The sequence below is a fragment of the Geotrypetes seraphini genome, chromosome 2 (assembly GCF_902459505.1).
Source record: "Geotrypetes seraphini chromosome 2, aGeoSer1.1, whole genome shotgun sequence".
Lineage (NCBI taxonomy): Eukaryota > Metazoa > Chordata > Amphibia > Gymnophiona > Dermophiidae > Geotrypetes > Geotrypetes seraphini.
The window spans coordinates 362,793,573-362,806,123 of NC_047085.1; the positions used below are offsets into that span (position 1 = coordinate 362,793,573).

At 40.5% G+C, this 12,551-nt stretch overlaps 1 protein-coding gene across 19 annotated transcripts in view; it reads right to left on the bottom strand.

Moving 5' to 3' along the window:
- LRRFIP2 (LRR binding FLII interacting protein 2) overlaps nucleotides 1-12,551 on the bottom strand; it is a 231,529-nt gene that overhangs the window by 201,688 nt on the left and 17,290 nt on the right. For 18 of the 19 annotated variants that reach the window (XM_033930537.1, XM_033930552.1, XM_033930533.1 and 15 more), the window contains exon 2: nucleotides 7,733-7,847. In XM_033930537.1, the coding sequence (XP_033786428.1) occupies nucleotides 7,733-7,822 (90 nt within the window). In that variant the 5' untranslated portion in view covers nucleotides 7,823-7,847. Of the gene's footprint in view, nucleotides 1-7,732; nucleotides 7,874-12,551 lie in introns of all 19 variants that reach the window. The other variant, XM_033930535.1, reaches the window with a different exon arrangement.

Below are 12,551 nucleotides of genomic sequence, written 5' to 3' on the forward strand. Positions count from 1 at the left end.
TTTTATTTCCTCTCAGATACTATTATGGTAAACTAACAAACAGTAGTGTTTTGCAGTGGCAGGATTGTGTATTGGTCTTACTGAGGTGATATCAAAACTTTTTAATACAGTTATAACATCAGACAGAGTCTTAGACATTTTGCAACAACTGATATGCAAGAAGAGCCTTTTGATCTTGTAACTCCCAATCTCAAGAAACAGCAAAATCAAAAGCGTGTGTGTGTGTGCGAGTGCGTGTTCATCACTACTGCCAAATTTATGGAGAACTTCCTTTTCTCCTATTCTTAATAAATATGCCCTGTCTAAATGTCATTGTTCATTTTTCACTTATTTTGTGAGAATGACACCTCACCCCATCAATGGGGCTCGTTTATATAACACTGAAATACGTATCACATCATGCCAATTATGTCTTGGTCCGTACAACACTTGCAGTGACCTGTATTTGTTATGTGTATTGCCTAGTTAGTTACTGTTTAAAAATAAAATGTCCATTTCCAAATCTTTGCTGATCAGAGCTCAGGGGTCCTCAGTTGAAAGTTTTTCGACCTAGGGGCTACTTGGCTTGAAGAACTTGAGAAGCACACCACACCACTATAAATATTTTTCATGCCTTTATGTTTAATCAGTGAAGGAAAAATCCTCACATACACAGTAGGAATTTACTGTCTACTGCTCTGTTTGTTGAAATCAAACACTGGTGTAAAAAAAACCTTCCCTTGTGTTACAGTAAAGCCACATCAATCAAATTAGCAAAATGTGCACTTTAATCTGTCCCCCAGCATTGGCCAACATTTCACAGCACAAAGCCGCTGTTTCAGACAAAGGGAACTATGCATGAATTGATAGCTGCTTCTCACTCAGTCCATAGTCTGCTATTGAGACAGACATAAGGAAACCAGTTCTTGCTCTGGGATAGGTAGCATAGAATGTTGCTACCAGGGACGATAAAAATCAATGATTAAAAAAATATCAGATTTCTTAAAATTTAAATCAAATTTTTTTTTAAAATAAAATGCTTTTTTGAAGAAAAATCTATCTAAAGATAGTTTTCTATTTAAGATATATTATAGTCCAAAAGGTTTGTGAATTTATGTCTGCAGAGATAACAAGCTTCTTCTTCACAGCAAAAATGTTATAAAATATACAGTTGAGAAAAATACCTTAGCACCATTGTTCCATTGCAAATTGATTATACCACCAAGAAAGCACAGTTACTTACTGTAACTGTACTGTAACAGGTGTTATCCGGGGACAGCAGGCAAATATTTTCACACGTGGGTGACATCATCCACGGAGCCCAGTATAGACAGTGCTAAAATGTACTGCCACTTTTAAGTTTTTGTGAAGTTTCAGGATTGCCCGCATCATGCACGCATGAATGACTTCCCACTTGACGGCAGTCGTGGTTCCTCAGTTCCGTAAGCAAGCTAAGAAGCCAACCAAGGGAGGTGGGAAGGATGTTAGAATATCTGTCTGCTCTCCCTGGATAACACCGGTTATGGTAAATAACTGTGATAATAATAAATTTTATCTTTATACCGCAGTACTTCTCAGTTCTATGTGGTTTACAGTAATGAAAAGCTGGACAACACAGCAATAGTACAACAATAGTATTAAAATTTGTGATAACAGACAAATTTATCAAAAAGAGAAGTTTTAACTTTTTCCCTAAAAGTTTGGTAGGAATTAGAAGACACAATCAAACCACTTAATGTTTTACTCCATTTCCCAGCTTGAATAATCAGTGGAGTGCCGCAGGGCTCGGTCCTGGGCCCGATCCTATTCAACATCTTTATAAGAGACTTGGCAGAAGGGCTGCGAGGTAAAATAACATTATTCGCCGATGACGCCAAACTAAGCAATGTAGTGGGCAAAAGAACAACAGACATAAATTCAATGTCCGACAACATGATGCAGACCTACTCCTACTGGAGCGCTGGTCTAGGTCCTGGCAACTCAGCTTCAATGCCAAAAAATGCAAAGTCATGCACCTGAGCAGCCAAAATCCATGCAAGACTTACATCCTTAATGGCGAGATCCTAACAAGAACTGAAGCAGAACGAGACTTAGGGGTGATCGTCAGTGAGAACATGAAGACTGCCAATCAAGTGGAGCAAGCTTCATCCAAGGCAAGGCAAATCATAGGTTGCATACGCAGGAGTTTCGTCAGCCGTAAGCCTGAAGTCATTATGCCATTGTATAGATCCATGGTGAGGCCCCACCTGGAATACTGTGTGCAATTCTGGAGGCCGCATTACCGTAAGGATGTGCTGAGACTGGAGTCGGTCCAGAGAATGGCCACCCGGATGGTCTCGGGACTCAAGGATCTCCCGTACGAGGAACGGCTGGATAAGTTGCAGCTGTACTCACTCGAGGAACGCAGAGAGAGGGGTGACATGATCGAGACATTCAAGTATCTCACGGGCCGCATCGAGGTGGAAGAAGATACCTTCTTTTTCAAGGGTCCCGCAGCAACAAGGGGGCATCTGTGGAAAATCAGGGGCGGGAAACTGCACGGGGACACCAGGAAATTCTTTTTCACTGAAAGGGTGGTTGATCGCTGGAATAGTCTTCCACTTCAGGTTATTCAGGCCAGCAGCGTGCCTGATTTTAAGGCCAAATGGGATAGACACGTGGGATCTATTCACAGAGAAAGGTAGGGGAGGGTCATTGGGGTGGGCAGACTAGATGGGCCGTGGCCCTTATCTGCCATCTATTTCTATGTTTCTATGAATACATGCATCCTTTTAAAGATGGGAAAGAGAAAAAAGAACAACCACGTGTACAGCGTTCATTACCTGAAAGTCTGAAATGTTTCAACATGTAACATGGTGCATTTCAAAATAGAGTCGTATAACCGATACAAGCAGGCAGCATATTCTCACATGTGGGACTCCCTAGCTTAATGAAACGGGATGGAGGGAGAGTTGACCATTAGGAAAAAAATTAATTCTGTAAAACTGCTTGGTCAAAACGACCATCTCACCTGGAATAGGATTCTAGACAGTAGTGAGATGTAAATGTGTGAATTGAGGACCAAGTAGAGCATTGCAAATTAAAAATCCATTTTTGGTCTTTCTGCTGAAGGCAGTGCAGCAAACTGTCAACTGTACCTTCTCCAAAACACGGCACTGAAAAGTTGAACTGTGCTGTTCCTGTAAGCAGTGTTCAATCAGTTAGCTTCATAAGTTTCATAGCTCCTATACAACGTCTGTGCTCAGTCAGGCGAATGTGTAGTTGCTGCGAGGTTTGTCCCATATAGTAAAGTCCACAAGGGCATATAAGCAAATATACCACATTCATATATTTACATGATGTATCAGCTAGTAGGTGAAAAGTCCTATTAGTCCTTGTATCATAAAATGTAGGTCTGTTATAGGGGAAAAGGAGTGTGTTATAGGGGAAAACACCCTCCAGGGATTCAAGACAAAGTTGGGTAAGTTCCTGCTAAACTGGAACGTACACAGGTGAGGCTGGACTCATTTAGAGCACTGGTCTTTGACCTGGGGGCCGCCGCGTGAGCGGACTGCTGGGCACAATGGACCACTGGTCTGACCCAACAGCAGCAATTCTTATGTTCTTATGTTCCTCCAGAATCATCGGGCAAGCTTTACAATGACCACAACTACCCCAATATTGATTGAATAAATGTTACATCAGGAAGTACTAGGGAGGTAAAATTCCTAGACGTCATAAATGACTGCTTCTTGGAGCAACTGGTCCAGGAATCGATAAGAAGGGGAGCTATTTTAGATTTGATCCTTAGTGGAATGCAGGACATATAGTACGAGAGGTATCTGTTGGGTCCACTGGGAAACAGTGATCATAACATGATCAATTTTGAGCTGATAACTGAAAGGAAATCGCTAAAGAAATTTACTGTAGCAGCATTTCATTCTCCCAAGACAACTACGATAAAATGAGGAAAATGGTTAAAAAGAAACTAAAAGGGTCTGTGGCACACAAGGGGTGGATGTTGTTTTAAAATACCATCATGGAAGTCCAGACCAGATGTATTCCACATATTTAAAAAAGTGGAAAGAAGAGAAAATGAGAGCTGGTGTGGTTAAAAGGTGAAGTGAAGGAGGCTATTACAGCCAAGAAAACATCCTTTAAAGAATGAATAAAAGGATCCCAATGAAGAAAATAAAAAGAGACATAAGCACTGGGAAGTTAGATGTAAAGCATTGATAAAGAAAATAAATATGAATATAAAGAACAACTTACCAACTTACCATTGTTACTCATAGTAACAATTTTTTTTAGGTATTTCAGAAGCAGAAAACCTGTGAGGGAATTCATGGGACCGTCAGATAATCAAGGAGTAAACGATGTGCTCAGGGAGGATAAGGGCATAGCAGAGAGACTGAATGAATTCTTGGCTTTGGTCTTTACGGAGGAAGATGTAAGAAATCTACCTGAACTGGAAATGGTTTTCAAAGGTGATGAGGCAGAGGATTTGAAAGAAATCTCAGTGAACCTGGAAGATGTACTAAACCAAATTGACAAGTTAAAGAGTGATAAATCACCTGGACTGGATGGTATACATCCCAGGGTACTGAAAGAACTCAAACATGCACGTGTCAACCGATGCTCAGGGCTCAAACACTGCAAACACCAACTATGCGGGTCAGTGATTGAAATAGGCCGCTGGCACTGACAGCACTTTTTAAAACCAGTCAATGGTTTCCAGATGGATGGAAAAATTGTGGCGATAAAATTAAACTCAATGATGAGAAAATAGAGAAGCCTGCCAAGAAAACAACATGAAGGCTGGAGGTCCAAGTAATGAAAAGAAAATTATTTATTTATTTATACCTGTGGTGTCTGATTTAATTCAGTATCTGCCTCTACTAGTTGGAAAGGGACATAACTCATTTGTCTGGACTGGTAAGGCAGGATACTAAGGAATAGTTAATTTCTCCAAGCCAGTGTTCTTCAATGCAAGTCATGGAGGGCCAATAGTGGCCCCTTGATGTCCTCCATAGTGGCTCCATCTATTTTTTCTCAATCTGTCTACCAAAACTCAGGGCAAAAAAGAGGAAGTGGATGTGGATCTGCATATTTGAACAACAAGGCATTTCTCAACTGATGAAAAGAATGCATTAAAAAATTCATAACTCCTTGAGGATAATAAAAAAGTTTGTGGACTAGTAGGTATGAAATGTCATTGACACACATTGGTCAGTATGGCACACCTCTGCACAGGTAGATATCTGGTGGCTCTCCTTCAGCTCATTAGAATCCAAAGTGGCCCCGAATTAAAAATTATGCAATATGTAGTTATAAAGCCCAGGAAATGACTAGAAGTATTTGCGATATTTAAAAAAAAAAAAAAAATTCTATACAGAAATCATTAACTCTTTTATTTAATGTGACTTTAACCTACCAATTCACTTTTGACTGAAAAGAAAATGTGAAAGTTAAAATCTCAAAGTAAACTCTTCTGAGTAGAGACTGTCTCTTGAATGTTTTAATGTATAGCACTGTGTATGTCTAGCAGCGCTATAGAAACAGGTAACAGCAGTAGCAGCAGTAGTTTCTTTTAACCTTGGTCACATTTTTTAATGCAGCCTTCATGTCCTTGGAACATTATCTTATGCCATGTCACAAAGCACTCAAAGAATATCTTTTATTTTCAAAAGAGCAGGAATAAATATAGCTTAAGGACAAAAAAAGCCCAACCAACCAAACATTAAACTGGTAAAAAATGTTTTTAGTAAGCCAGTGAAGACCTCTAAATTTCAGTTGTGATTCACCAAGGAAGCCACAAAAATCCCAAGTTATCTTTCTCCCTCTTGACTGTAGTTGTTAAATGTGCATACAGTGGGCAGCGTATCAAAAACTGAATCAACATGAAATTGGTAACAAGGAAGGGAGAATGCTAGAAGTTTCAAGATAAGTTGATTTGGTTATAGAAGGTCTGATTTTTGTTCTGTGCCACTGAATGGCTCTTGGGGAGGAAGGAAGGACTCATAGAATACCTACTGTACCTGTAGTTTCTGATTATATTGTAAATCACTCAGACTTTGTTTAAATAGGCAGTGTATCAAAGCCAAAATAAACTGTCTGAAAGCTTTGTGGGGTGTGTGGGTACTTTTTTCATGTGTGGTGAGAATACAATAAAATGTGAAGGTTAAAGAGAGTTATCCAATACAGAGCCTAACAGGCTAAAAGGTGGTGGGTCAACTCAGTGACTTTTCTGTTGGGGCAGGGAGTCTGAGATTAAAGTACAGTAATGTTGACAGCTAGAACAGTGAGATTGAAGTTGGATATCAACCCATCAGTGATAAATTAAGGAGAGTGTGGCACATCGGTTAGCGCTACAACCTCAGCACCAGTGGTAGCCCCAAAACAGTGAGGACGCTGAAAAAAGAGCTCCTCTATGAACCCTTGAAAAAGCCCTTTTGGGCGAAACGAGTCCCGTCGGGGCATGCTAGAGACACTGCATTAAAAGGATAAGTAAAAAGTATAGAATGAAACATTTTGCTGTTGTTAGTCTTTATTATTTTTTTTGAATTTATGATATAAGGTAAACAGCAGTAGAACATTAGCTACATTCAATCAGAAGGCCATGAGATGAGCCCAAATAGAACAGCTATGTGGGGCCTGGTGCCATTCTGCAACTGAACCCAAACGAGCGAGGTTCACATTTGCTGTGGTGATTTCCAATTTGCCTCACTTCTCATCTTCGTCATTCTTGTAGTGTAGCCTCAAAAAGACCCCTGCATGAAGCTCTGAACTCAAACTAGGTATGGTCCTGAAACTGTAAACTGGGAGCAGCCATTATGCTCAACAATGCTGTACAGCTGCACCCAGCAGAGAGAGGAGCTAGGCCAGAGTCAGGACCATGATCAGCATGACCTACCACCTGCTGAAGGTAGAAAAAGATACTAGATTGCTCCATGGAGCATCTTTGCTTATGCTAGCGATTTCAATGTTAGAATTCAATTTTCTCTACCTTCACTGCTAGAAGGAAAGGATAACACTCATTTGTGCAGAATGGTGGAGCTGACATTAAGAAATGGCTGTCAAAAGTCAATGTAGCTTTAGCCTAACTAGGGGTTGCAGAGTTAGGCTCCGCACTTTATCAAGTTCCATCTGGCTACCAGAAACTTGGGAACAAGGACGCCAGGCTCTACCTAGCTGTATGGCTTTAGCCAGCACGGCCGGGAGCTAGGCCAGTGTCCAGGTACACCAGCCTGCACAACCTACCATCTGCTGGATGTACAGAAAATATTGGCTTTTTCCCACAGAGCACAAGACATTATACTAAAAGTATCACTGGGAAAAGTCTGCACAACCAATCATCTGCTGGTAGGAAAGGGATATAATACAATCGAATAGGATGGTGCAGCTTGATGCTAAGAAATATAAATGTTAAAAAAAAAAATCATAACAAAAAACAAATATGTTTCAGTCTCCTAGGGTAAAGTCATAAGCTCTTTTACAAACACTGTCTTTTATAATACTAGGTACATCATGATTTTTCTATAATCATCTCATATGTTAAAGATAGCAGGCCAGATAGCCATCATCAATGTGGTGTACAAATATGAAGAGTTAAGAAGTAATCACAGCCAACATTAATTTTTAAAGATTCTCATACAAATAATTTGTCTAGTAAATTTAAAATTAGATCCCAAGTGACTTAAATCACAAACATTTTTTTCTTCAAAATTTGATTTTCATCTTTCAAAACAATTAAACAGATTTTAAAGTAACAAACCTCTCTGGCTATATGACTCAGAGTTTCATCTTCAGCAGAGAATCTGTCTTTGATAGGAGTTCGTTTTCTTCCAGATCCTGGTGTGCCCATCTTCAACCAAGATTATTCCAGCAACCTGAAGCAAAATTAAAGACACAGAGTCTGAAAACAAACAAAAAAATAACACAAAGTTACTCACCTGTAGCAGATGTCACTCAGATGTTGAGAATAATTGTTCTCGGAGAACATCAACCAACAGAGCCTGGTATCAACGCTGAATAGTGTATACAGCTTTAAGGAAAGTTCTAGTAGCAGGATGGATAAAAATCAGTGACTTAAAACAAATCTGAGGGTTTTTTAAATTTAAATCAGATTTTTTAAAATTTAAATTGGATTTCTTTTTAAATAAAATGGGGTGTTATTTTTAGGACAAATCTATCTAAAGATAGTTTTCTATTTAAGATACATTATACAGTAGTCCCAAAGTTATTCATCATGAAATAAGGATTCGTTTTTTAATTATGAAGCATGAGCTGTATATTCATGCAATGCTAATGCTTAAATTTCTTGACAAATGAATTCCATTAATCAATTCATAACACAGGCAATTTTTCTATCTGGAAGATATAATCACAGATGCTTGGTTTTGCATTTCTCAAAACTATGAATTTGTGTCTGCAGAGGTAACATGCTTCTTCACAGCACAAATGTTATAAAACATATAATTTTAAAAAAGACCTTCGCTCTGCTGGGTGCACTGTATCCTGATCTCAGTGACTGAACCATATTAATAAAGTGTGGGTTTTCAATCAGATGAAAAGAAAAGTTTGTCGCATCAATTATCTCTTAAGATTTTTTTTTTTCCTTTTAGGTAATATACTGTAGATATGTGCTAGTTGCCAACATCATTTTCTGTTGGCCTAACCAAGGTCAGCAAAGGCCTTTGGGATACTATATTAAACAGATCTAAACCTGGGAATGTAAGTGCAGATAAAATCTTAGGGTTCCTGGTCATTCAGTCTCAGAAAAGGCATTAGAATTACTTCTAAATTACCAATACAGTACTTAAGATCAACAAAGAACCCTGACAAAAGGCTGGGAGAATCCACAGTTTCGACAGATGTGCTAAGGTCCAATGCTTAAGACAAAGAATTGGCTCCAGCTGACAGGTAGTTATTATTGATCAAGAGCCATTGTCACAGAAAGATACTGGAAACCACCAGAAACTCAAATCTATGAGGGACAGGCCTCACCCCCGTTTCTCTCTCTTCTCCTCCAGCCTTTTCACACCTCATACACCTCCACCCATGCAGGCACACACATATCATTCAGATAAAATCTCTTGCCTGTCTTTTTCCACCCCTTCTTTCTATCTTCAGCTCCTATAAATCCAACAATATTCCCTCTCTCTTTCTCTGAATTCTTGTTTATTTCCCTCTCTTCCCCCACACTGCACTTCACCTATTCAGAGGCACATAAGAAAACCTGTCTTTTCTCTCTCATTCACAAGAAGCAGCTCCATAAAAGAATATCTTTCTATATATTAGTAGCAAGCATATGTTTGGTGTATTTTTCTTCTAAGCATTGCATATCTGTAAAATTAAGCTTATTTTACACAATATATTTTATGCAACCACTCTTGGTTGTCATTGTCATTAATTTCACTTTCCACTGGTCCTCCGAGGATTGAGTCCAGGATTAATTGACTAGCCAATTGTAGGGGCACATCCTTACACCTTACATCCGCATTATCTATTACAAGTGTCAGCAGATAAGGTCCCGTGAATATTTTAAAACAGTTTACTTTTGAGACCTTTATGGGCGTGATAATTTTCCAATAAGCCAGACTTCCTGTCTATTACTGGGAATGCAGATTTTCCCCGTGGACTGGAGGGTGAAGTATTTCACAGATGAGTTCGCAATGGATTTATGCACCTTACATCTCTGATTCAGCAGGATGGGCATATTCATACTTCTGCTAGTATTTTACAAGTCCACGGAGAACTGCGCAGGGATGCTTTATCTGCAGATTAGACACTATGTACAATCGTTACAAATAAACAATTTTTTACTTCAGCCTACTAGGTAAACTAGAAGAATTCTTTGAAAAAATAAATGATGTTGGTGTCTGTGCAAATTAGTCCCAGAAAAGAATTACAGTATCTTATAACATATAGTTGGAACCCAAAATTAAGGAACCATTTATCATCAACGGATTTTAGTTATGCTATTCATCACATCTCCTACATTGGTCCACAATGCTTATTACAGAGAATGTCAATATTGTACTCTAACTAGAGCTTACTTCTCTCAAGTGAAAGCTCATCATGCAGGCTGTGTCACTTCAAAATGTGGGTCCACAAATAGGTTTTCTCATACCTTTTACCAATGTCCAAACATTCAGAGCTTCTGTAAGCTCTTCGGAGCAGGGACAGTCTATTAAATGTCAAAATGTACAGTGCTACATAAGCCTTTCAGCACTATTTAAGTGATAAATGGTACTAGTAGTCCCATATTCAAATTATTTAGGTAGAATCTAACAAAGTATGCTTCTAGCCTTCCCCCCTCCCCTTCCAGGTATATTGCTTGGTAAATTTAATATCTTTGGAACTACTAGGAAAGTTCTCTTTTCATGGAAAAGTGAACGTAGTGGGGATGTGTGCTCCAACATTGGCTATCAGATACACCACCTTCTTTTTGGCAATAGTGATCTGCTTTTCACAATCTTATGGTGCTGGACACACGGTATATGCTTGTCTTATTGAAAAAGGAAAGAACAAATCATATGGGTTTGGGAAACTTGTCTCCAAAATTTATGTCGCAAAGCAAGAAGTTTGATGTTAGCATAACTTAGCATTATGATGGTATAAAATAATTTTGCCACATGTAGGTTGATGGGTGTGTAGGAGGTTGGATAAGAGAGGGCATTCTCTTTCAATTAACCTTTTAGCAGGAGGTTATAAGAGTTGAGGCAAGCTGTGGATTTTTATATCCTTCTTATGTGTGATGTAATGCTTTATGCTGTTGTGTGTATGGTTGAGGGGGGGAGTAATAGATATGCTAAACTGTTGATTTTGATGTAGCTTTTTGTGGAATGTGGATCCTACAGACTAGAGATCTGAACGGGGATTGCGGGGATTCCACAGGAAGCCCCCTAACCCACAGGACTCCCACAAGGATCCCCCCACTGGCCAACGGGGACCCCCCTCTACCCAACGGGACTCTCACGGGGATGGAAGGCTTTGGAAGCAGGGTTCGTCCATATAATATAATGGACACGTCAGCCTTAGTAAAAGAGGGGGTTTATAAGTTAATTACCTGAACAGAAAACAAAAAAAGGGTTCCACCAAAGAGATTCCACAAGCAAACACAAAAGAAACTGGAATTGATGATCCTTTCAGAAGTAATTGCTGCTTTTTATGGGGACGGGCAGGGATGGAGGTAATTCCTTGCGGGGACGGGCGGGGACAGAAAGTATCCTGACGGGGACGGAGAGGATTCTGGCGGGGACGGGCGAGGACGGAGAGGATCCTGGCGGGGACGGGCGAGGACGGAGAGGATCCTGGCGGGGACGGGCGAGGACGGAGAGGATCCTGGCGGGGACGGGCGAGGACGGAGAGGATCCTGGCGGGGACGGGTGAGGATGGAGAGGATCCTGGCGGGGACGGGCGAGGACGGAGAGGATCCTGGAGGGGACGGGCAAGGACGGAGAGGATCCTGGAGGGGACGGGCAAGGACGGAGAGGATCCTGGCGAGGACGGAGAGGATCCTGGCGGGGACGGGTGAGGACGGAGAGGATCCTGGCAGGGACGGGCGAGGACAGAGAGGATCCTGGCAGGGACGGGTGAGGACAGAGAGGATCCTGGCGGGGACGGGTGAGGACAGAGAGGATCCTGGTGGGGATGGGCGGGGATGGGTGGGATTTCTGTCCCCGTGCAACTCTCTACTACAGACTCATTTCTTTGCTGAGCTTAGACTATAAAGTTCTAAGAAAAGTCTTTGGGACTAGAATTGCTGGATCTGATACCACAAATGGTGTATGAGGATCAGGTAGGATTTATACAGAGAAGGAACGCATCAAATGAAACATGAAAATGTCTCATAAGAATAGCCTTACTTAGACCAACGGTCCATCTAGCCCAGTATCCAGTCTTCACAATGGCCAATCCAGGTTACAAATACCTGGCAACCCCCCCTCCCCCCACAAAAAAAAAATGTCAGCAGATATACTAGGTTGGGGATTCTGCCAGCTAAAGTAAGGGTTCACTGTTGCAAGGCAGGTCTGAACCCAAAATAGGTGTGCTTCTGCCTACCAAGGCTCACCCGTGCTGTCTTAAAGGTAACCAAACAGGAAAGTAAGGAGTTGATAAACAGACGAAAATTGGGTGTATAGGCTAGCAGGAAAGGCAGGGTAGGGAAAATATGACTAGAAGATCTTAAATACTTGCAAGGTGGAAATGCACAGGAGGCAGGTCTCTAAACAGAAAAGCAGGTTTGTAATGAGGAGTCATGAAATGAAGAAAGGGTGTAGACTCAGAAGTAATTTGGAGAACTATTTCTTAACAGAAATGTGATAGATTTATGGAACTCCCAGTGGAGGTGGAGGAAATGAGAACAATATCTGAATTCAAGAACGCTTGAGACAAATACACAAGATCTTTAAGGGACCAAAGAGCCAAGCAGCTGGTATGGATGAGCATACGATCCTTCTGCAGTCATATTCTGTTTATTACTTTATATAATGAACCCATTATAGCTCAAGGGACTTAATTGTTCAATTTATTATCCGATATACTGCAAGTTATAGCTAAAAATCTCCAGGTCAATATTTGAAAGCACG